Source organism: Symphalangus syndactylus, chromosome 20 (assembly GCF_028878055.3).
Source record: "Symphalangus syndactylus isolate Jambi chromosome 20, NHGRI_mSymSyn1-v2.1_pri, whole genome shotgun sequence".
NCBI classification, from domain to species: Eukaryota; Metazoa; Chordata; class Mammalia; order Primates; family Hylobatidae; genus Symphalangus; species Symphalangus syndactylus.
Window position 1 is genome coordinate 44,262,557 of NC_072442.2, and position 24,265 is coordinate 44,286,821.

The 24,265-nt window shown below is 52.0% G+C and overlaps 1 protein-coding gene across 9 annotated transcripts; it reads right to left on the reverse strand.

Moving 5' to 3' along the window:
- Positions 1 to 529: 529 nt before the first annotated feature.
- Positions 530 to 19,121, reverse strand: ETV4 (ETS variant transcription factor 4). 9 transcript variants are annotated; one of them, XM_055258884.2, is made up of 13 exons: positions 18,847 to 19,103; positions 18,241 to 18,351; positions 17,957 to 18,050; positions 17,680 to 17,727; positions 9,147 to 9,200; positions 6,571 to 6,697; positions 5,894 to 6,055; positions 5,377 to 5,642; positions 2,791 to 2,865; positions 2,568 to 2,636; positions 2,187 to 2,359; positions 1,818 to 1,919; positions 530 to 1,429 (listed from the first exon to the last, which is right to left on the reverse strand). In XM_055258884.2, the coding sequence occupies exons 2-13, from the start codon at positions 18,298 to 18,300 to the stop codon at positions 1,205 to 1,207; spliced, it is 1,455 nt and encodes a 484-aa protein (XP_055114859.1). In that variant the 5' UTR covers positions 18,301 to 18,351; positions 18,847 to 19,103; the 3' UTR covers positions 530 to 1,204. The 9 variants fall into 9 exon arrangements, with proteins under 9 accessions (XP_055114859.1, XP_055114860.1, XP_055114861.1 ...); XM_055258885.2 differs by lacking the exon at positions 18,847 to 19,103 and adding an exon at positions 18,556 to 18,602 and having other exon boundaries at positions 6,571 to 6,694; XM_055258886.2 differs by lacking the exon at positions 18,847 to 19,103 and adding an exon at positions 18,556 to 18,598 and having other exon boundaries at positions 2,806 to 2,865.
- Between the last annotated feature and the right edge of the window lie 5,144 nt (positions 19,122 to 24,265).

Sequence of the window (24,265 nt, forward strand, 5' to 3'; positions counted from 1 at the left end):
CTCCAGACAAACACTTGTCCCCAGACAAACACTTGTCCCCAACCCCAGCAAAAGTAGCAACCTAGAGCTGAGGTAGGATGGAGGACATGCAATTGGGGTCTACGTGGGGCAGCAGGGTCATGGGAACAACTGGGATCACAGAAACCAAAGACCAAAACCCTGTCTGAGGGAGTCCCAGGAGGGGGAGAACCTTGCCACTCAGTAGCCCCCCTGACCCGCCCGCAGGGGCAGGGAGACTGCTGCCGGAAGCAGGCCCAAAGGGCACTAGGGGCGCCTGTCCAGGTTATCAAGTACCCACTGTCCATTATTTCTGTATCCTCACACAGTAATGCTGGGAAGGGGGAAGGGCAGGTATCATTAAGCCCATTTTTCAGAAGAGAAACAGTCAGGTGAACTGCCTTTTTTCAAATCCACATGGGGATTTAAGCGTCAGGGCCTGGCCCCAAACCAATCAGCTCTGCTTTAAGGCCAGAGCTCTTTCTACCCCCAGGTCTGTTCCCACATGGCAGCAAAGAAGACACAGGAGAACTAATGGGAGAAGTGGGGCCTTTATTAAGGTCTGGCAGATGTAGTGGAGGTGGAAGTGGAAACCCAGGCCTGGGCCTAGGAAAGGGCAGAAGAAAGGCAAAGGGTCCCTTGGAGCAGGAACCCATCCCTCTCTGCTTCTACCCAGCACCCCCCATCCCAGGTTCCTTTCTTCAACCTCCCCCTGCCTCTGGGTACACAGAGCACCAAGAACTGACAAACTGGGACCCTCCAGGGCCACAGCATGGGGCAGAGTCCAGGCTTCTGTCTCCCCACAGTGGGAGATCTGGGGAGCTCAGTGAACCTCCTCACCCTCCTGCCAGTATAAAGTTGGGAAGCGCCTTCTCTGTCCCCCAGAACAGAACAAACTCTTGTTCTCTGTGGTTGGGGAAAAGGTGTGGGGGGCTTGGACCTAGGAAGCAGCTGAGCTGAATTCCTCCAGGGCCCAGGTGAAACCCCCAGGGGAGTTTTTGAGACTCTCGACTTGTCATTTCTCCACTTTTCCTTCCCAATGACTCCGGTGAGCAGCTCAGAGTCTGGGCTAGGGCAACTGGTAGGACAGTGGGGATCTGCCCCAGAGACATCTGTGGGTTTCAGATGAAGGTTTCCCCAACACCAGATTCATTTATATGTACACAGGGCAGCACCCACCTGCGGCAGAGGGAACAGCCGCTGGGGGCTAGTAAGAGTAGCCACCCTTGGGGCCAAACGGCTGGGCGGGGCCAGCCAGCTCTGGGAGGTAGGCGGGGCTCTCGTCCAAGTGGGACAAAGGGACTGTGTCCTCCTCACTGACAGGCCGGTCAAACTCAGCCTTCAGAGCTGGACGCTGATTGTCCGGGAAGGCCAAAGAGAAGAGGGCCTCGGGCTCACACACAAACTTGTACACGTAACGCTCACCAGCCACCTATGGGGAGAGAGAAGGTCTGGTCAGCCTGGCTAGCCGCCCAGCCTTTGTATGGGGTAAGGTGGGGGAGTGGGGAATGCGGCCCTTCTACCAGTACAGGCAGATGCTCAGGGCGTTTCTCTCCTATGCTGGTTCCCCTGAGAAGCTGACTCTCCCTTCAGTTCTTATTCCTTTTTCATCCCAACTTCTCCATGCTTGGGCTTCTCAGTTACAATGTTGCACTTTTTTGGGAGAGGAGAACCTTGGGATTCTCCACAATTTCTTGTCTCTGACTGACTCATTATCTGATCCGACAAAGTTGCTGAGAATTGCTCTGCTGACCCTCTCCCCAATCAGCTTCTCACAGCCACTGCCCCCACCACCTTGTCCCAAGACCCACAGCCCCCACCTTCTGCATGATGCCTTTCTCATAATAGTATCGGAGCGAGCGGCTCAGCTTGTCGTAATTCATGGCTGGCCGGTTCTTCTGGATGCCCCAGAGCCTGGCGACCTGGGGACAAAACAGTTTTGGGGTAGAGATGCTACCTTGGCAGAGGAAAAAATGGGGGTAAGGTCAGAAAGAGCACTTGAGATTCTTGGTGCAAAGTGCTAAGCTAGCCCTGCAACAAAGCATCAGCCCACAAACTTAGGCTTGGCAAGAATTCAGGTTAGGTAAAGCAAGAATCATGGTGGAGGCACGTGCCACCATTTCCCAGGTTCTCCCACCTCCGAGCCGTAAACTTTGGAAAGGAGGGCTGGGGACATCCGAGAGGCCCACCTCTTCAGGCTCAATGAGCTTGAACTCCATTCCCCGGCCCGTCCAGGCAATGAAATGGGCATTTGTTGGGTCATCCAGCAGGGCCACCAGAAATTGCCACAGCTGCAGGGCACCCCGGCGCTGGTAGGGTGGCCCCTCTCGAAATGCACCGACCCCTTCCTGCTTGATGTCTCCTGGGGAACACAAAAATAGGAGGTGTGGGGTTTGTGTCTTTTGGTCCCCCAAGCAACCGCCTCCCACCCCAGGGATTTCTTGAAGGGGTCTCCCCAGGTACTTTTCTATGGGTCCCCACCCTCTTGCAACAATGAAACGTGATGTGACTCCTGCAGGGACACAGCGTGATAAGACCTTGACCCTCCCTTGAACAGTCACTTCTCTAACCTTCAAATTTCTCAGGGACAACGCAGACATCATCTGGGAATGGTCGCAGAGGTTTCTCATAGCCATAGCCTTGTGGAGGAAGTTGGGGGTTGCTCAGATCTGGGGGTTCACCGATGAGACCCCAGAGAATCCAGAGGGACTCCTGGCCAGGGAGACCCTCCCCCATGGCAGCGCTCCCTCCCCCAACATGGAGGGCTTGGCAGGGGAAGGGGGGCTGCCTTACCCATGGCCCCGTCACCTGGAGAGGGCCCAGAGAAGCCCTCTGTGTGGAGGTACATTGATGCGCACCTGGTGACATCTGTGGGGGAAGAAAGGGTGATGTGAGAGGTGGCTTGGGGTGGAGCTGGAGGGCAGGGGAAAAGGAAGTCCTATCCACATTCAAGAAGTTCTTCCTTCCAGCCTGCTTCCTGGTGACTGTTCTTTGCCCAGGTTGCCTGCCAACCACAAAATCCCAGGGAAAGTTCACCCAGAGGGAGTGTGACACTGGAACCAACCCCTCCTCAACTTGAGGGCTGGGGCTGAGGCCATGGAAGGCAGCAGCGGGGGCTGGGCAAACTGTTCTGCAGGGCCCAAGCTGCCAGGGAGCAGCTGTTTCCTGCGAGTTCAGGGGGAGGAGGGAGGGTGAGATGAACGTCCGGGGAAAGGGTTCGGTGTCCACGCCTAAGCCTCCCTCAGAATGGACAAAAATGTCCGGTCAGCAGGTCAGGTTCCCAGCCCTGTGCACGTGTTTGTGTGTGTGTGTGTGTGTGTGTGTGTGTGTGTGTGTGTGTGACAGAAACTGAGAGCATGCGCCTGCATGCACCTGGGGAAGAGGCAGTGAGCACTGGGCCTTGTTTTTTCAGGTCTAACAGAGCACATTCCACTTCATTTCATTCCATTCCATAGGATGGGAACCTCCCCACTCCACATCGGGGAGGCAGCTGTGTGAAGCCACCCGTTCAAGTTCCAACCCCTTCCCGCCCTCCCCTCACTCCACTCCCACCTATGAATGAGAAGATGGTGAAACATGACACCTCCGGGAGGAGGCGGGAGGGTGGGCTCATTCATGCCTCCATTTTGTGAATGAAATTCCTGACTCCATTCAGTAGTAGCTGGGGGGAGGGGCAGGAGTTCAAGGGCATGTAACACAATCCCCTCCGGTCTACAGCCTTTGAAGGTCAGCAGCAAGAGTGCCTCCCTCCTCCTCTCCCCAGCTCACTGCCAAGCCTGGCTCAGGCTTATGCCCTGGATTTGAGGACAGGAGCACCATCCGGTTCTCAGTTGGACAGCCTGGGGGGGTTGTGGTTCATCCCCCTGCCCTTGAATGGTTGTGGGCACCACAAAAAGGGAAATTCTAAAGTTCTAGCTAGCTCTGGGCCTACTCTAATAAACTCAGATCTAGGGCTACTAATGTAACAAAAGCCAGGAGGAAAGAAGAAAAGGCAGGGTTTTCTGGACCCTTCCTGGGACTGGCCCTCCTTCGGCCCTTGGGGCTTTGAACTATAGCTATTTATGAACATAGGTGAGTGCATCTCACTCCAGTCAACAGCCAGGTGGAACTAGAATTTAAAGCCCCTACTTCCAGTGCCCAGCCTCTGGCCAGGGCATACATCAACCGGGAGGCTCAAACAGGATGTGTAAACCACATATTAACCTGTGCTTCTACCAGCCTGATCAACATGGTGAAACCCCATCTCTACTAAAAATACAAAAATTAGCTGGGCGTGGTGATGTGCACCTGTAACCCCAGCTACTCGGGAGGCTGAGGCACAACAACCGCTTGAACCCAGTGGCACTCCAGACTGGGCGACAGAGCAAGACTCCGTCTCAAAACAAACAGAGCAAGACTCCGTCTCAAACCAAACCAAACCAAACAAAACAACAACAAAACCCTGCCCTCCTATTGAGAACTAGCAAGAACCATGAGCCTGGCTAGTTTCAAATTCACGTTTCTCTTCATTCAAATCCCTTTGTATTTTTAAGCCTCTGTGGGGACAGGGACCAGACACATCCTATTCATCTTTGTATTTCCCAACTCTGCACACTCATGTTTCTGTCACAGTAGTTTGGTCTTAATAGGTAATTAAAACCTCAAACACCTGTTAAATAGAAATAAATGCCTTAACTTTCCTATTAAGTCACAAGCTACCCGAGGGCAGGATCTACATCCCCCTTTATTTTAGTTTTGTTTTACTTTTTTATAAATAGACACAGGGTCTCACTTTGTTGCCTAAGCTGGCATTGAACTAATTCCTGGGCTCAAGCCATCCTCCTGCCATGGCCTCCTAAAGTGCTGGGATTACAGATGACTCACCATGCCCTGGGGGCCCTCCTTATCTTTTAATCTGAATATAGGTTTGCTCATTGAAAAGTAACAATTTGTCCAGGTGAGGTGGCTCATGCTTATAATCACAGCACTTTGGGAGGCTGAGGCGATGGATCATATGAAGTCAGGAGTTCGAGACCATCCTGGCCAATAGGGCGAAACCCCATCTCTACTAAAAATACAAAAATTAGCCGGGCATGGTGGCTGGTGCCTGTAATCCCAGGTATTCCGGAGGCTGAGGCACGAGAATCGCTTGAACCCAGTAGGCGGAAGTTGCAGTGAGCAGAGATCGTGCCACTGCACTCTAGCCTGGGCCAGAACAGGACCCCGTCTCAAAAAAAAAAGAAAAATAACAATTCTTTTGAAATTATGAAGAAAAAAGGTGGGTGGGTGGGTTGGATATATGAAATGGTAAACAGCAGTGTAAAAAAACTCGGGAGACATTCTGGGCTTAACTGAACTCTTCACTTGATCACATGCCACCCTGCCCCACCCGTCTCTTACCTGAGTCGTAGGCGAAGTCTGTCTGTTCCTGTTTGATCACCACCCCCGCCCCTGGGTACCTGTGCCCGTTGACCCCACCCTGGTCCACGGCTGGCTGGCCCGCCTGTTCATACAGGGGATCATGGTATTCTTGCTTAAAGCTCTGCTGGGGGTAGGGTGGGCAGGGCTCCGACAGCTGGTGTTGGTAGGGGGCTGGGAGGGGTTCCCGGCCCCCTCCCTGAGATGTGAAGGAGTGGCAAATGTCCAGGGGCTGCTGGAAGACGGAGCTGGATGTGGTTGGATGGAGAAGGAAGAGAAGAGAACTTTAAATTAATCCTTCCTCGAGCCTGTTACTCCTAGGCTTTTAGAGTGGGCTCTGGAATGGGTGGTAGGGGGGTTGGGGTGTCAGTATTTCTCCCTCTCTATTCCGCCGCCCCCCGCCTCTACCACCCCACAGCTCAAGTCTTTATGGAGAACACTCAGGAATTGAAGAGAAAACACCTGGGCCCATGAGCAGTGGGTTTCCCTGTCTCCTTACCTATGTTCCCCGAGGTACCCATGGCCAGGGTGGGGCTGGGAGGTGCCAGAGGATCTCAGGAAATTCCGTTGCTCTGCCCGGGGAAAGGGCTGTAGGGGCGACTGTCCAAGGGCACCAGGGGCAGGGGACTTGATGGCGATTTGTCTGGGGGGGTCATAGGCACTGGAGTTGAGAAGGAGACAGGGGTGAGGGGGTGGAGAAGCTGGCAAGCATCTTTGAACCCTTCATTCCTAGGAAAGCGAGGTCACAGGGATTACAGGAGAAGGAAGGATAGAGGGGGCTGAGAAGGGAACGGCAGGAGCCACAGACTCAGCCCTAGCCAATTCTTTTCTTTTTTCAGAGACAGTCTCCCTCTGTTGCCCAGGCTGGTCTTGAACCCCTGGGATTCATACAGGGGGGATTCGTTGCTCAGAGCAATGGTTTAGGTGGGACAGTGGGCCTCTCAGTGGAAACAGAATCTGCTCTGGCCTCAGTATGTATTCCTGAGGCCCTCTGCTGCGTTTTCCATCTGACTAATTAGAGGAAATCCTTAGCTGTATTGCTTCCTTACAGGAGCTAGAAAATCCTTTCTGTTGTCTAACTTGCATCTCAGCTGCTACCTCTGCTCATGGGTGCCCCCTGCCTCCCTCCTCAGGAACCCTTCTCCTACCCTTCACCAGGTCCAGGCTGGGGCTCACCTGGAGTAAAGGCACTGCTCGCCATGGTGGTAGGGGAGTGGCGGCTTCCTGCTGCAGGACAGGGCCGGGTCTGTGCGGGGACTCTGGGGCTCCTTCTTGATCCTGGTGGTGGGGCTGTGGAAAGCTACTGTGGGGGTAGAGGGGGCAGAGCAAGGCCAGAGCCTGTCACACAAGAGGCAGGCAGGGCTTCTGATACCTTCTGAGCTTTGAGGACCAGCTGGGTGACTGGTACAGCCTCCTTCCCTCTCTGGGTATCAATTTTCTGACATCCGCAGTGAGACACGAACATTTTGGCTATTTACATTATGTCTGGTTTATACATCAGACTAGTGTCTGATTATTAACCAAATAAACCATCTAAAGTTCAACATTTAGGTTGGGCACGGTAGCTCACAGCTGTAATCCCAGCACTTTGGGAGGCAGGAGTCCAAGACCAGCCTGGCCAACATGGTGAAACCCCGTCTCTACTAAAAATACAAAAAAAATTAGCCGGGCGTGGTGGCAGATGCCCGTAGTCCCAGCTACTCAGGAGGCTGGGGCAAGGGAATTGGTTGAACCTGGGAGGCGGAGACTGCAGTGAGCCGAGATCATGCCACTGCACTCCAGCCTGGGTGACAGAGCGAGACTCCGTCTCAAAAAGAAACAAGAAACAAAAACATGTAATGCAACCCCAGGCCCCAGAAAACACTTTCAAGGAGTGAGCACCTCCAACCTAGGGCCTGTAGTTTTCCTGAGTGCCCTGGAAAATTCCAAGGGAGCAACATGTTTTCTTATTTGAGGACATAAAGAATCTTTCTTGGCTGGGCACGGTGGCTCACGCCTATAATCCCAGCACTTTCGGAGGCCGAGGCAGGCGGATCACCTGAAGTCAGAAGTTCGAGACCAGCCTGACCAACATAGAGAAACCCCATCTCTACTAAAATACAAAAAAATTAGCCGGGCGTGGTGGCACATCTCTATAATCCCAGCTACTTGGGAGGCTGAGGCAGGAGAATCGCTTGAACCTGGGAGGCAGAGGTTGCAGTGAGCCGAGATCACGCCATTGCACTCCAGCCTGGGCAACAAGAGTGAAAGAAACTCTGTCTCTAAATAAACAAATAAAATAATCTTTCTTTTTCTGGTTGAGGTTGAATATTGGCCCACTTGAATGTCAGCTGACTAACATTATACACATGCTCCTACTATCTGTGAAGAACATTGGCCTTTCCTGTGGCCCCTGCAGGGTTCCCAAACTCTGGCCACGAGGCTGAGCAGCAAAGAGTTGGTTCCAAGCCAGTGTGAGTGAGATTCAGTTTTAACCGCAGTCCAGTCAAATGCCCTGTTTGTAACCAACTATTCTCTGCTGTTTTTTATTCTTTGTGCCCCATTCTGTTTCACTGGTGAAGAAAGTTGACAGCAAAGTATCTGACATTAAAGCAGGGTTTCTTTGTTTTTTGGTTTTTGTTTTTTTGAGATGGAGCCTCGCTCTGTCGCCCAGGCTGGAGTGCAGTGGCTCAATCTTGCCTCACTGCAACCTCTGCCTCCCAGGTTCAAGCGAGTCTCATGCCTCAGCCTCCTGAGTAGCTGGGATTACAGGTACACGCCACCATGCCCAGCTAATTTTTGTATTTTCGTAAAGACAGAATTTCATCATGCTGGCCAGGTTGGTCTCAAACTCCTGACCTCATGTGATCCACATGCCTCGGCCTCCCAAAGTGCTGGGATTACAGGCGTGAGCCACCACACCCAGCCTAAAGCAGGGTTTCTCAACAGTGGCACTACTGACATGTGGGCCAGATAGTGTTTTATTAATATATTGTAAGGAGCTGTCCTGAGCATCATAGGATGCTTTTAGCAGTATCCCTGACCTCTCTATCCACTAGACACCAGTAGCACCCCACCCTCAATTGTGACAACCAAAAATGTCTACAGATATTACCAAATGTCTCTTGGGAGGTAAAATTGTCCCCAGTTTATGAAGGTGACTTAGAATACTAGAACTGGGGCCGGGCGCAGTGGCTCACGCCTGTAATCCCAACACTTTGGGAGGCCAAGGTGGGTGGATCACAAGGTCAGGAGTTCGAGACCATCCTGGCCAACATGGTGAAACTCCATCTCTACTAAAAATACAAAAATTAGCTGGGTGTGGTGGTGCGTGCCTGTAATCCCAGCTACTCCGGAGGCTGAGGCAGGAGAATCGCTTAAACCCGGAAGCGGCAGTTGCAGTGAGCCGAGATCGTGCCACTGCACTCCCCCAGCCTGGGTGACAGAGCAAGACTCTGTCTTGGGGGGAAAAACAAACAAACAAACAAAAACACTAGAACTGGACTCTGCTGAACTGGCCCAGGCCCCTCACTTCAGATATAAGGCAACGGAGAACCAGAGGGATAGTGTCTGCTCTAAGGTCACGCAGCAAGAACATGGCAAGCCCCAGATTTCAACCAAGGTTTTCATTCTAGTTATTGCCTTGGTCTTTGAGATCGAACCCCACTGTTTTTTAGGAGAGAATAAGCTGTTCTCCTGTGATTCTCTATCCTATGATTCACTTCCTGCCATCCTCCACTCCCTATACCCTCTCCCCAGGGACCTCTACTCACGGTTTTCTGAATGGAAATCAGGAACAAACTGCTCATCACTGTCTGGTACCTGAGCTGCAGAGAGAGGTCAGAGGTGAGTTTGGGGCGGAGCCCTGGTTGTCCCCTGGGAGGCTCCATTATTGCAGCTCTGCAGATTAGCAACAGCCAAGAAAGGATCAACAGCCTTTAGACCAGGGGTGTCCACATTGTAAGAATTGTCTTGGGCCACACATAAAATTCACAAATACACTAACACTAACAATAGCTGATGAACTTAAAAAAAAATCACAAACAAATCTCCTAATGTTTTAAGAAATTTTACAAGGAATTTATGTGGGCCTGGGCCACATTCAAAGCTACCCTGGGCTGAAAGTGGCCCGCAGGCCCACGGGTTGGAGAAGCTTGCTTGAGACTAAAGGCTGCTCCACCCTAGGTCCTAGTGTCCTCCATATCTGGGCTCCACTAAGACCCAGGAGGGTAGACTGTTCTCAGAACCTGTCTGAGCAGATTCCAGTCTTTCTTTTTCTAGATGCTTTGTCTTTATTTCCTCCATTTTTCTGAAGTGAAACAGCCTCGCCCCTCAGAGTTTACAAAACTCCCTTAAAGCTCATAGCAGTCATATCTAGGATGGGCAGGCATTACAAGCAGTGGGATCCTGTGGATTTAAAATCACATAGGAGGCGGCCGGGCTTGGTGGCTCACGCCTGTAATCCCAACACTTTGGGAGGTCAAGGCGGGTGGATCACCTGAGGTCAGGAGTTCGAGACCAGCCTGGCCAACATGACGAAACCCCATCTTTACTAAAAATACAAAACTTAGCTGGTCGTGGTGGCGGGAGCCTATAATCCCAGCTACTCAGGAGGCTGAGACAGAAGACTCGCTTGAACCTGGGAGGCAGAGGTTGCAGTGAGCTGAGATAGCGCCACTGCACTCCAGCCTGGGCAACAAGAGTGAAACTCCATCTCAAAAGAAAAATAAAATTAGATAATAAATAAAATCACACAGGGGTGGCTGGGCACAGTGGTTCATGCCTGTAATCCCAGCACTCTGGGAGGCTGAGGCGGGAGGATCACTTGAGGTCGGGAGTTTGAGACCAGCCCCCAACAAGGTGAAACTCCCATCTCTACTAAAAAAATTAGCCAGGCGTGGTGGTGGGCACCTGTAATCCCAGCTACTCGGAAGGCTGAGGCAGGAGAATTGCTTGAACCCAGGAGGCAGAGGTTGCAGTGAGCTGAGATCATGCCACTGCACTCCAGCCTGGGTGACAAAGTGAGACTCTGTCCAAAAAAATGAAAAATAAAGGCCGGGCATGGTGGCTCATGCCTGTAATCCCAGCACTTTGGGAGGCTGAGGTGGGCGGATCATGAGGTCAGGAGTTTGAGACCAGCCTGACCAGCATGGTGAAATCCTGTCTCTACTAAAAATACAAAAATTAGGCCGGGCGCGGTGGCTCACGCCTGTAATCCCAGCACTTTGGGAGGCCGAGGCAGGCGGATCACCAGGTCAGGAGATCGAGACCATCCTGGCTAACACAGTGAAACCCTGTCTCTACTAAAAATGCAAAAAAAATTAGCCGGGTGTGGTGGCGGGTGCCTGTAGTCCCAGCTACTCCTGAGGCAGGAGTATGCCTGAGGCAGGAGAATGGCATGAACCCGGGAGGCGGAGCTTGCAGCGAGCCAAGATCACGCCACTGCACTCCAGCCTGGGTGACAGAGCAAGACTCCATCTCAAAAAAAAAAAAAAATAGCTGGACGTTGTGGCACGCCTGTAATCCCAGCTACTCCTGAGGCTGACAGGAGAATAACTTGAACCTGGGAAGTGGAGGTTGCAGTGAGCTGAGATTGCACCACTGCAATCCAGCCTGGCGACAGAGCAAGACTCCATCTCAAAAATAAATAAATAAAATTAAATTAAAAAGGAGGATGACAGTGGGAGAGCAGGAGGCTGGTGACTGGGACCGTTGCAGAAGGCAAAGGACACTGGCTGAGTACATAGGTGCCTCATCCCTTTAATGTGCAGCTAAGGAGGGGAGGGATTCCCAAGGTTGGTGATCTGAAGAGCTCTCCCAGGATGCCAGGATGGGTGGAGCTGGGTTTGGGAATAGGCAGGAAAACTGAAATACAGCAGCAGCTCATCCATGGCTTCTAACCTGAACATCAAACTCCGATTTCTAGTTCTTATTCTGGCCTCCCCAGAGCGGGGCTTCTCAGGTGGTTATACAGCTAAGTATCTCCCTTGATCCCAGAGTCTTTGCCCACTTTTGCCCCTCTCTCAAAAATAAATGGATCACAGCAGGAAGTGTAGACACCAAGGAGAACTTCCTGATATTATTCCAGGAAGAGAGTGGTTCTAGGGTGATGCGGTGGAACCTGTAGCCCGAGGAGGCTAGACTCTCCTTCCCTGGAGACTGCTCTCAGATTGGACAATGGGGAAACTGATTGATAAAATGCCCAGAGAGGTCAAAATGGCTGGTGAGGGGTATAAGATGGCTAGAAAAAACCTCCACACCCCCGGCCTATGCAAATACACATCCCATCTCTTTTGCTTCTCTCTAGGCTGGCCTCCATCATTTCTTACTTGGATTTCACCCACAGCCTCTTACCAGGATACCCTCCTTTCATTCTTACCTCCTATAGTCCCTTGCTCTCCACCTAGCTGTCACAGTGATCTTTTTACAACAGAAATCGAGTCATTTCTCTCTGTTATTTAAAGCATGAAATCCAAATGCTTGCCCTTGGCCTCCAAGGCTCTGCATGACTTGGCCTTGCCTACCTCTCTGACCCGCCTCTCCTTGCCTGTGAATCTGCGGCACTCTGGTCTCCTTTCTAGCCCTCAAACCTGCTGAGCTTGTTCCTTCTTCTCCAGATGCTTTCTTGCCTTTTTCTTTTTTTCCTGGCCATCAGAGTCTCAGCTCACTTTGACATCTCTGGAGAGGCCTTCTCCGACCACCCCTAAACCAAAGTGGTTCCTCCTGGCTCTCTGTTGCATCTCTGTTTTGTTTTCTCCCTGGCACATATTGCCACCTGAACATATTAATTTATGTTTACCTGTTTGTTGTCTATCTACACCAGGAAGTTAAGCTCTGTGAGGTCAAGAGCTTTATCTTTCTTGTCATTTGATGCCCCAGCACCCAGCACAGGGTTACAGTAGATGCTCAGTGCTGTTATTTCTTGACTACATGAATAAACATGCAATAATCGTTTGTCCTCAGGCTGGCAGGAGTCAGCACTGTGGGCCTGAGGGCATGCACTGAAGAGATCCTGACCATACTAGCCCTTCCCTGCAGGCTCCCCCTCTCCACACACAAGGGAACATTACAGGCAGGTCCTCTTCAGGAAAGCACATCTCACAGGGGATACTTTAGGTTGTGATATGTTGCTTGGCAAGAATACTCTTCAACAATTTGCTTTACACATCAGAGGTGCCAAGTGTTTATAAACATGGGCTTATATTAATAGATAGTTTATTTCTTGACAGAAGCATTAGGGAGAAGGAGTTTAAGAATCGGGAGCTACCAGCAGCTAAACGAGAATTTAGGACAAGTCAACATAATAATACTTTGGTCTGAAGTGACCAAAGAAATCAATGAGACATGAAATCCGCTGGCAAGAACAAACAGAAACACACAGCCAGCACACATGTTTTCAGGAGCACAAAAACAGCAAAAAGACAACCATTCCCAAACTGGCCTGATTCAAGAGTCACCAGGGCATTGTTAAAAACACGATTACAGCCAGGTGTGGTGGCTCATGCCTGTAATCCCAGCACTTTGGGAGGCTGAGGCAGGCAGACGATCTGAGGTCTGGAGTTCTACACCAGCCTTGCCAACGTGGCGAAACCCCATCTCTACTAAAAATACAAAAATTAGCCCAGTAAGGTGGTGGGCGCCTGTAATCCCAGCTACTCTATAGGCTGAGACAGGAGAATCGCTTGAAGCCAGGAGGTGGAGGTTGCAGCAAGTCGAAATCGCACCAATGCACTCCAGCCTGGGCAACAGAGTGAGACCCTGTCTCAAATAATAATAATAATAATAAATAAAAACACAATTCCCAGTCCCCTCCTCCGGAGAGTCCCATTCCATAGGACTGGGGTGGGGCCCAGGCATCTGCATTTTAAAATCTATTATAAGGAAGTCTCCTCTGTCACTCAGGCTTGAGTACAGTGGCATAACCAGAGCTCACTGCAGCCTTGAACTCCTGGGCTCAGGTAATCCTTTCACTTCAGCCACCACAACCTTAAAAATAGGCACATTTGGATAGAGGGTAAGAGGCCAAATCTGTCCATCTGCCCAGGGATGCAAAGCCAGGCTCATCCCCACTGTGCCCTCTGGTCCATTCAGAGGCAACATCCCCCAAGGTGGCAGGAAGCCGGGTGGTGGGAGCAGAGTGATGAACATTTCCCTCCCTCCTGCTAGGCAAGAAGGGTCCCAAGGGAAAGAGTGGTGCAGAACTCAGGGGTGGCTGACGCACTCCAGCCCCACCCCTGGGGCCTCATTAACTGCTACTTTCCATTGAGGTAATGGGCTGGGGGTATCTCCTGCTGGCGTCACTGGTGCTGGAGAGCAGAGAACCCTCAGCATCATCTTGCCTTTCTTCCTGCCTCGGGCCTGACAGTTTAAGCAGGGACCCCTCCAGCCCAGCAGTCCAGGAGGAGGCTTCCTCCAGCACACAGACCACACCCCAAAAGAGGTGGCACCATCCTCTTCCCAGAGCCAGAAGAAATCTGTCCTAGCTCAGCCCCTCCCCCAAACACTGGCCTTCTCCCAAAGGGGTAGGCCAGGGCCCTCAGTCATCCAGAGACTGTCAACAGGATAGAAATAGGAACACTGAGCCTTGCGTTCCTGGAGAGCAGAAGAATTTTTAATTACCATGTTTGGTCTTAAGTGTACACCACTCTCTTTATTTATTTGTTAACTTGGCTGAGTCTTGGCTGCCAAGCCATTGTGCCAGGGTCTGTCCCCAGCTCTATCCCGGTAGTAAGATGGAATCTATCTTTCTGGGGAAGAGGCAGATGATTAAGGAGGGGGTGGGAAAAATGCCAAGACAGCATAATGCCCAGAGAGAGAGAAAGAATTTTAGGGACTCTCCTTTCAAAATGGGGGTCAGTAAAAAAAGAGGAGGGGCTTGGGGGTCTCCCAAGCTGGATTCTGGAAGAATTGAGAGGTTAAAACAGAGATACACTGAAGCCCACCATAGGTTAGCCACTCACACTATATATGCTCGGTCACCCTCTTCCCAGGATCCAGTCATAGAGTGAAGGGGGTAGAGGTATTCTCCAGAGCTTCTGCTCCATTGTGTCACCGCTGTCCCTTACCCTGCCCCCACCCTGGCAGCCTCTGTACTGGAAGGAACCAGTTCACTAGTTGGGGAGGGGACATATTTGTCCCCAGGAGTCTTCAGGAAGGGGAAGAGACAGAAAGATGGAGAAGGAGGCATTGTAGCTGGGAAAGATTAGGGAGGGGATTAACCTCATCTCTCCCCACAGACATGCCGAGGCACCAGTGTACATGCACTGGGACACAGATTCAGGGACGCACACACCCTAATTCCTTTTACTTCACTCTTGCGGCAGCACGACAGCACAGGGTGAAATGTGCCCTCCATGCACGCCCTCCACACATGGGGTCTTTTTTTTAACCTACAAATATGATTGGGACATCCAAAGGGCAAACGGACTGGAGCCCTTGGAGGAGGGTTGGGGAGCAGTGATTCCTGTGAAAAGGGGAGCGCAGATCGATCCCTTCGAGAATCTGATAAAAGCTATGGGTCATTCTCTTCCTAAAAAAATCCACACACCTTTATGTATGGTGCACTTCCAGCAATTTTACACACAGTATCAGAGGGATCAAGGATCCCAGCAACCCACCCACAGGGCTTCTGGGAATCCACAGACCCCAGCCTCACACAAAGGGGTCATGGCCTAGAGTCAATGGCCCTTACTACCAAATAGACAACAAAGTCATTTTCCGCAAGGGTTCAGGGCTCCTGACAAGCCTGGAAAGGAACCTTCGACAAGAAACCAGCATATCTTTTACCATAGCCAGACATATATTGGGCTCAGCCTGCCTGAGCCTGGGTTTCCCTGTAGCAGCCTGATTCTTTCCCCAACATCTCAACAGACCCCAGGCACCCCCAAATCAGACACGCCCTCCTAGCCTCACATCATTACCCCGTGTACAAAAACCCAACCCCAAGGATATGTGAGCTGCCTCCATAAAGCCGCACTCACACTCACCCTTCAACGCCCGGACACAGGACACTGAACCTGCAAGCACATCGGAATCTCCCTACACCTGCCCGGCTCCAACCTGTGCCTCCTCCAAATGCTAAGTCTTCGCAGACCCACCCACACTACCAGGACCCCCTTGCTGCTGCTCTCTAAACTGGGGCTTTGGAAAAAACCAAACTGAGAGAGGGAGGTTGGGCTGTGGTCCCCATTCTTCCTAATGCGTCCCACCACTGGCAAGTTTCCAAAGAAGCTAGTCCCTCCCTGCCACCCCAAAGCTCCCCATGGGTTGCCGGGGTCACTGACCTGGTGGGAAGAGACAGGAGAGGAGGCTGGGGTGGTGTTGGGATGGTGCAGGGGGACAGGGCCCCGGCAGCTGCATCTGTCTCCGCAGAGAAAGTGAGAAGGAGCGATCGGCCTCAGCATCCCCCCCTCAGGCCTGGCCATCCATCGCCAGCTGGGAACCTGAGCTGCTCCCTCAGAAGGAGAGGGAACCAAGGAGATCCCAGTGCCCACCCCCCTCACCTCCGCCTTGCAGTCCCCACCCCCACCTCCCCACCCACTGGATTTAAATGTACAGGGCAGCAGCATGTAACTAACACACACACACACACACACACACACACACACACACACACACTCTCTCTCTCTCTCTCTCTTACACACACACGCTTGCTGTCACACTGACACTGACACATACAGACGTTCGTACCCTCTCCAGACCCCTGGCCAAGGGGTGGGACTTCCAAGATAGAGAGATGAGAGCATTTTCCTCCCCCTCCCATCTCAAACCCAGGCACAGATGGACCAGCTGCTGCCAAAATGCCAACCTCAGCCCACCCCTAGCTCACAGCCCTAGGAGCTGCCCACTATGGGGACTCTCAGCTGATAGGCAAGGAAAGAAGCCCGGTGAGCCAGAGAGAAATCAGGCGCTGGGAAAGGAAGTCTTTGAGAGCCCATGGAAACTGACACCTCTGCGTTCTTCAGCTCTAGCCCAGCTCCGGAACCTCAGGAGGAGGATGGGGAGACGGGGCAAAGCTCTGCCTGTAAATTGGAGCTGGGCATGCAGGACTTGCAGGGTCGGGGATGATGCACACAATACCCTCAGAACCTCCAGATCCCTCCAGCACTCACACAGCCATTCAGCCATTCATTCCACAAAATGTCTTGAGTGCTTGCTCTATGCTAAATAGTCATTCTGTCAACATATATATTTTTAGACTATCATAGTGGGCAAGACAGACCTAGTCTAATTCCAAGGATCTAGACAGGGGTCATTTTCTTTTTACTCCAAGCTTCTACGGAGAGTTCCAGGGTAGTTGGATTTGAGCTTTAAAAAAATTAGATACCCAGGGTGGAGGGATGAGGAGATCCTAAGGAAAATACCTCAAAAAGATCTCAAAAAAGGAGTTCCTAGTGTTTTGGCTTCTTCATTTTCATAGCGTTAAAATAAACCCTAAGATGGGGGTAGTTAACCCTTCCCTCTCAGAGACTGTCTAAACCACCATTTTCCCTCCCACCTGCAGCCCCACCAGCGACACCCTCAGGCCCCACCAAAATGCACTGAAGAATCCAACCAGGAAACCTCCTGAACACACCACTTCCCCATCAGGCCCAGCCACGGACCCCACCCCAGCCAGCTCACAGCTAACTCCCCAGCACACAGGAAGGGGGGGATTTGCCTGGAGGCAGAGGTATTCAAGCGGGATGGAGGAGGGAGGAACACTTGCTATTAGAATTACAATCAAGGCTATTTGGGGAGGGAGCCTTGGGCTCTCTGTGCCAAAGGACTGCCGAAAAGAATTATTTAAACTTTTGTTGTTCTTTTGGCTTGGACAGTAAATTGTTTGGTGCTGGGGGTTGGGAAGAGGAGAAACCCAGGGGATAAGAATCAATGCTTGGGCAACTCCGGAGGATAGGTGACAAATTAATTGCTCCCCCCCCCCCACCCACCAACAACACCCCAACACGCACCTTGGCCTGGCAGCTTCTGCAAAACAAACTTTGCAAATGAAAATTTCAACGAGGAAAATGGGCCTGGGGCCAAGTTCCATTCAAATAAGCAAATACCCCACACAATGGTCTGATTCATCCTCAAGCCTAGTTACACAAGCCTGGCTCAGGGTAGAGAAAATAAATATCAATATAAGTGTCCACGCTGGGCGCTGGGGTGAGTAGAATGGCAAGGGACCTGGGGAGAGGGCCTTGGAGAACTCCTTGAGGCAGGGAAGGGAGAGGAGAAGTGTAGGGCTTAGGGTGGAATACCAGGGGCTTCGGAGTGTTCCCCTGTCCAGCCTCCCAAAATAGAAAAGGTCACAAAACTACTCACCTTCAGCGAGCCACGTCTCCTGGAAGTGACTTAGATCCTGGAAGAGATCTGAGGGGTAAATAGTGGAATTGGAGGTGAGGTGGAGGGGACGGTAAGAGAGAAGGGGCCCTAGCAAGCCCCGGTGACTCCCCTGCCTTGGGAGTAGGGACCAAGAAGAATGACCAGAATCCCTTGGAGGGCGAGGTTTTTGGGGAAACAGGCGGGGGTTCCAGAATCGGCCCAGTGTGTGTGTGTGTGTGGCGGAGGAGGGTCGCAGTTTGTCTCTCTTGCTGTTTACCTTCAGAGTCGAGGGGCGGCAGGGAGCCCGGGTCCATGAGCTTCCCCTGCGGGACGATCAGCGCTTCGCGCAAGCTCCCATTTCCGGACGATTTCTGCGAGAAGCGGGGAGAATGCCCCCGAGTCACCCTGAGGCGCTTAGTCTGGGGGACGAGGTTGGGGTCCTCGGGTGACTCAGGGGCGGGGCAGCCCAGGACTCTGCTGGGACCGCGGGGAGGGGGGCTGTGGTGAGAGTAGGGGCTGGGTGCGGGGCGGGGCGGGCGTGGAGGCCGGCGCGGCGCTCACGCTGCTGAAGGTGTAGGGCACTTGCTGGTCCAAGTATCCGGCTTTCATCCTCCGCTCCATCCGGCCGCTCCCTCCGGCCGCACGGCCGGGGCCCCAAGTGGGGGCCGAGACCTGGTGGGGGAGGGGGCTGCGTTCGCACACCGTCAAGGGAAGGCTGCCATGGGGGCGGGGAGGGGTGGCGGGAGGGGGCAGTCCCAAGGCTCTGGGTCCGACGGCGAAACTTCTCCGACTCACTGGGGCGATGGGGAGGTTTCCGCCTGCCAGGCCGAGCGCCACCACCACTCCCCTCCCGCCAAAGGCCAAAGGAGGTCCCACCTGCTCCCAGGAGCCGGGCTCGCCGTTTCTGCTTTCTGCAGCCCTGCTCTACCCGGGCTCGGTTACATAAGACGTGTGTGTGTGTGTACGCGCGCGCGCGCGGAGGAGCAGGCGAGGCGCACACCATCGCATGCCCGCAACTCCCGCGCCCCCTCCAATCCTGAATCCCAGAGCCTCCCACCCCCGCCCTGGAATCTGCGAAGGCGGGTGGTGAGAGTGAGTGTGGTGTGCGTTGGAGGCGAGGCGGGGAATCACAGACACTCTCCCTCCCTTTCCCTCCCGCAGCCTCACCTGAGGCCGGGGCGTCTGGGCTGGAGCCGCGGGGGGGTCCCAAGCATGCCCTGGGGCCCGCACCGAGGGCCGCGGGGCTAGGCCGGAGTGAGGCGGCCCCGGCCCCGGGTCCCCAGCGCACCGACTTGCTTTTCGGGCGCCGCAGACAGTTGTGAGCCCGGGGGAGCAGCTGATTGGTGCATTTCCTTTGCTCGGCCTCGACTCTCCCCGCCCAACGCCACACCGCCCCCCGTTTCCCTTTGTTTCATTGACTTTTGTGAATGGAACCCCAGGGCTGGGCACGCCCGCCAATCCGGAGAGTCGTCCGGCCTGGCCGGGGGGCGGAGTTTCCCAGCCACGGAGGCCAATCAGAATGTAGGGGTTGGCTCCCGGCTTCATTCACTGCTCCGGCTCCCATTCATAAAAAAATAAAACTCGCGGCCGGAGTTCATTCATAAAGAACCGAGAGAAAAAGAGAGAAGCCGAGGACCGCGCGGCTTCTCCACCGTCCCCGCCACGGTCTTGGGTCTGATGCGCCGCGAGCTCCTCCGACTGGCGTCTGCACACGTCTCTGCATCTGCGTGTACGTGGGAGTATGAACATGTCTGTGCGCCCAGGAGGGAGGCGACCGGGCTTGTGTGCCCAGAGGAACAATAATAACTAGCATTTATGAAGCGCTCCTCTTCCACGTGCTCATTTCGTTCCCATAACCCGGCGAAATGGATCGTTTGTATCTTACAGATATTAAAAAATGAAAGCTCAGAGAGGGGTGGTAACTCGCCTGAAGTCACTCAGCTAGTCAGCACCTCTGGGGTTTACAGCCTCAAATTCCTCACACTCTCTAAATGACTTAAGCTATGTGACAACTGATACACAGTAGGTGATCAATAAATGTAAACTGGCACAGAATCCAGGCTTTTCCTCAAGGGTCTGTTCTCTGCAGAGCTGTTTTGTGACCCACTTTCTACTGATTGCAGCAGAAACCAGAAGCCCCAGGGTAGATGATTTCTGAAAGTGTAGCTCTCTCTCAGCCATCTTCCCTCTTATCTGAGAGCCAGCAAAAGGAGGAAAAGCCCCAAAGGATCTGATGATCTGGAGGCAGGATGGGTTTCAGTTTTAGCTAAGAAGCTGGTCATAGTCCATTCACCACTTCCTTCAATAAACATTTATCGTGTCAGATACAGTGCTGGGTTCCAGGCAAGCGGCTATGTCCAAGACAGACATCTGAGGGGAGCTGGGGTGCTTGGGCCGTGGCCATGGGGGCACAAAGGACATGAATCCTCAAAGGCCTTTTTGCTAAGACACTTCTCTGTGTCTCCAGCCTATGCACTCCTTTGAGGACAGCCTGATTTTGCATCCTGCCTGTTTGTGATAAACACAAAAGAATGTTCAAATGCCAGGCCAGCAGGAGTGACTTCCCAAATTCATCTAACCTAACACCCGTCACTTTACAGATGAGGCAGTGGAGTTTCAGAGAAGGAAATGACACATGTAAGCTCTTTGCGCCTGACTGGCCAGAAGTGAGGCGAAAACATAAAATTGCTATTTAGTGTTCATAAGGACTCATTCCATGAGATCTGCTTGGGCAAATGAAAATAAACTTCCCTTTCTATAGGTGCTGTAATATTCTATAAGGCTCATGTCTATTGTCCCTCTCCTCCAGGAAGCCTTCCATGATAGCCTGAATCAGTTCCTTTAGCCACATACAACATAATCTCGACTATATCTCTGGTGTGGATGTTTTTCATCCTGCCTCATGGTATAGACATCCTTATCTATGGAGAGCTCTCCAGAGCTCATTTGCCTCTGTAAGTCCTCCACAGCCTGTTAGCATGCTTACGAGGGTGGCATGAAATGCTTGTGTAGTGAATAGGTCCAATAAAGACCAAATTAATTGAGCTTAGCAGGAACCCTGCCCAAGGAAGGAGAAACAAGCCCAAGCAAATCCCAGCTTTGGGCTGGATGGAACCAGTTTAGAGACAAGTGTGTGTTCTGGCTAAGAGAAGTGGAGAGGAGGAGAGGAGGACAGAGGGTTCTTCCTGGAAGGCAGCTTTGATGTGGTCTCCATGACAACGAAGAAGAGTCCAGTAGGTCTTTAAATTGGTACTGGGCACTTCAGTAGGATGGGGCCTCTCTAGGGATGCCAGTGCTCCTCTGGTTCTGAGTTTTTTTGTTTTTGTTTTTGACACAGAGTTTCACTCTTGTTGCCCAGACTGGAGTGCAAAGGCGCAATCTCGGCTCACTGCAACCTCCGCCTCCCGGGTTCAAGCGGTTCTCCTGCCTCAGCCTCCCGAGTAGCTGGGATTACAGGTGCCCGCCACCATGCCTGGCTAATTTTTTGTATTTTTAGTAGAGACAGGGTTTCACCATGTTGGTCAGGCTGGTCTCGAACTCCTGACCTCAGGTGATCCACTTGGCTGGGATTACAGGCATAAGCCACCAAGCCCAGCCTTTTTTTTTTTTTTTTTTTTTTGAGAGACAGGAGAGTCTCCCTCTGTCACCCAAGTTGGAGTACAGTGGTGCCATCATAGCTTACCATTTTACAAGTTTACATAACATTACATTACATTACATTACATTACATTACCATTTTACAAATGAGGAAACAGAGCCCTCACAAACACACATTTACCCCAAGACCCCCCACAACAGACTGAGGACACCCCAAACAGACTCACAGGCATGCAGACACTTTGAAGGACCACACAACAGGCCAGATGGAAGCCACACCTGAGCCAGAGATACACAGGAACACTCTTGGATGCAGGACGCTCACAGTCCCCTCCTGGACACACAGCTTCATGGACACATGCAGTGTACTCCCTGACACCCTCCAACACATCTTTGGTGGGGGTTGCACAGGTAAATGCTTCTTTCCCGGCTACGCTAGTAGATTGGGGGCTGAGCTCCGACCTGTTTCCCAGGAGCCTAAGTTATAAAATGTAAATGTGAGGCTTTGATATGCAAATGTTCATATAAAGGCAGGCTGTGGCTTGCTCAGGAGGCTGGAAGATCAGAGCACTGTGATGAGTAGGGAGAGGAAGCTATGGATTCACCTGGATCAGACATCAAGGTGGCTCAGGAGCCATCAGAGAAGCAGGCTTTCCCCAGGGCAGGTTTCAAAGAATGAGCGGCATAGGGCTGGATTTGGTTCTCTGGGTTGGGTTAGCCGGGGACATCCTGTGGGTGACCTATGCCATGTGACTGTGAGAGAAGGATGGAAGTGTCCTCAAGGCCTAGCTTCCTCATGGTCTGGAAGAGCTGAGTTCCAGAACCTTAAAGGGTGGAATCCAGTGGGGTAACCTTGGGAGACAGCTCTGCAAGGTCAGATGGACGAGATAAATAGGGTCAAGTAATGTCCTATGTCCCTTTAGTGTCTCCCAGACTGGAGACACTAGACGAATGAACCAGACAGAGGGGTCAGGTGGTGGGGATGAAAGAGGGGGAGCCTGGGGTCCTCCCCATGGGCTGGTAGATCAGGATGACTAAAACATGCCACTCTTTGACTTCCTTTTGTCTTGTGTCACTGTCCCCCTTTCACATTGCTTCCTCTAAACTACAGGTCTTCTGAATGATGGGTACATGGATATGTACCCCTGAAATTAACTGCCTGCACCAAAATGCCTGGTGCACATTTGTCTTTTTCTTATTTATTTATTTTAATGTTATATAACTAAGCAGATTTTTTTTGTGGAGGAGGCGCAGGGACAAGTTGTCACTATGTCACCCAGGCTGGAGTGCAGTGGAACGATCATGTCTCATTTGCTGCAGCCTCGACCTCTTTGGCTCAAGCGATTCTCCCTCCTCAGCCTCCTGAGTAGGTAGGCCTACAGGTGCTCGCCAACACGACTGGCTAATTTTTAAATTTTTTGTAGAGATGGGGTCCCACTATGTTGCCCAGGATTGTCTCAAACTCCTAGGCTCAAATGATTTTCCGGCCTTGGCCTCCCAAAGTACTGGGATCATAGGCATGACCTGTCATACCCAGCCTGGTTTTTAGATGTCTTTACAAATATCTTGTCGAAGGCCGGGCACGGTGGCTCACGCCTGTAATCCCAGCACTTTGGGAGGCCGAGGCGGGTGGATCACGAGGTCAGGAGATTGAGACCACGGTGAAACCCTGTCTCTACTAAAAATACAAAAAATTAGCCAGGCGCGGTGGCGGGCGCCTGTAGTCCCAGCTACTCCGGAGGCTGAGGCAGGAGAATGGCGTGAACCTGGGAGGCGGAGCTTGCAGTGAGCCGAGATTGCGCCACTACACTCCAGGCTGGGCAACAGAGCGAGACTCCGTCTCAAAAAAAAAAAAAAAAAAAAAAAAAAAAAAAAAAAAAAAAAAAAAACAAATATCTTGTCAATATATATTACCTTCAACATGGTTGGAAAGGCACCACTTTTGGAGAATGTGCTGGGGAGGGAGGTAAAACAACTACTTCCCTTGTTCCTCTCCATCTTTTACTTAGCCTGAGATCTCTCTTGAGACTCCAAAGAAATGGGGCTCTCCTTTAGCCTGCTAGCTGGGAGTATATTGGGCTAAACAGGAAGCGCACAGATAAAGCTTATGTCTTGCTCAATTCCTAGGGGCACCCTGTGGAGGAGGAGAGCAGTCTCCATATAAAAGTTCTAAAGATGAGGACTCTTTTTCCCTTGGGTGGTGCAGGCATTGGACGTCCTCAAGAATCTTGGGAGAAACAGAAGAAGATCAGATTGTCCCAGCCTGACTCATAAAGGATTTCTTCTGGCAGACAGAGCAGTCCGAGCTGCAGTTAAGAGTTTGAGGTGGGAGGCTGGGCACAGTGGCTCACGCCTGTAATCATAGCACTTTGGGAGGCCGAGGCAGGCGGATCACGATGTCAGGAGATCGAGACCACAGTGAAACCCCGTCTCTACTAAAAATAAAAAAAATTAAAAAAAAAAAAAATGGCTGGGCGCAGTGGCTCACACCTGTAATTCCAGCACTTCGGGAGGCCGAGACGGGTGGATCACGAGGTCAGGAGATCGAGACCATCCTGGCTAATACAGTGAAACCCCGTCTCTACTAAAAATACAAAATATTAGCAGGACGTGGTGGCGGGCACCTGTAGTCCCAGCTACTCGGGAGGTTGAGGCAGGAAAATGGTGGGAACCTGGCAGGCGGAGCTTGCAGTGAGCCGAGATCGCGTCACTGCACTCCAACCTGGGCGACAGAGCGAGACAATGTCTCCAAAAAAAAAAAAAAGTTTCAGGTGGGAGATTCTGGTTCCCTCCTCACGACCCACTTGTGTGTGACAGTGTGACATTCCCAGGAGTAAAAGAATGAGCACAATGACCTCTGTGGAGCCAAGTCCACAAGCGATTGTTTTAGAATTATTTCTTGGGGAAGGAGTGTTAACCTTCTGGGGAGCTGTAAATTGAACTTGTCAGGATCCCAGTAAGAAACATCTTAATTTTTTTTTTTTTTTTT

Excerpts from the sequence above, each read along its gene's own strand:
- ETV4 (XM_055258884.2), bottom strand. The coding sequence starts at position 18,300 with ATGGAGCGGAGGATGAAAGCCGGATACTTGGACCAGCAAGTGCCCTAC. Across the intron at positions 18,051-18,240 it reads TGCCCTACACCTTCAGCAGC|AAATCGTCCGGAAATGGGAG; the intron begins GTGAGCGCCGCG and ends CGCTTCTCGCAG. Across the intron at positions 1,920-2,186 it reads AGCTCATTGAGCCTGAAGAG|GTCGCCAGGCTCTGGGGCAT; the intron begins GTGGGCCTCTCG and ends TTTTGTCCCCAG.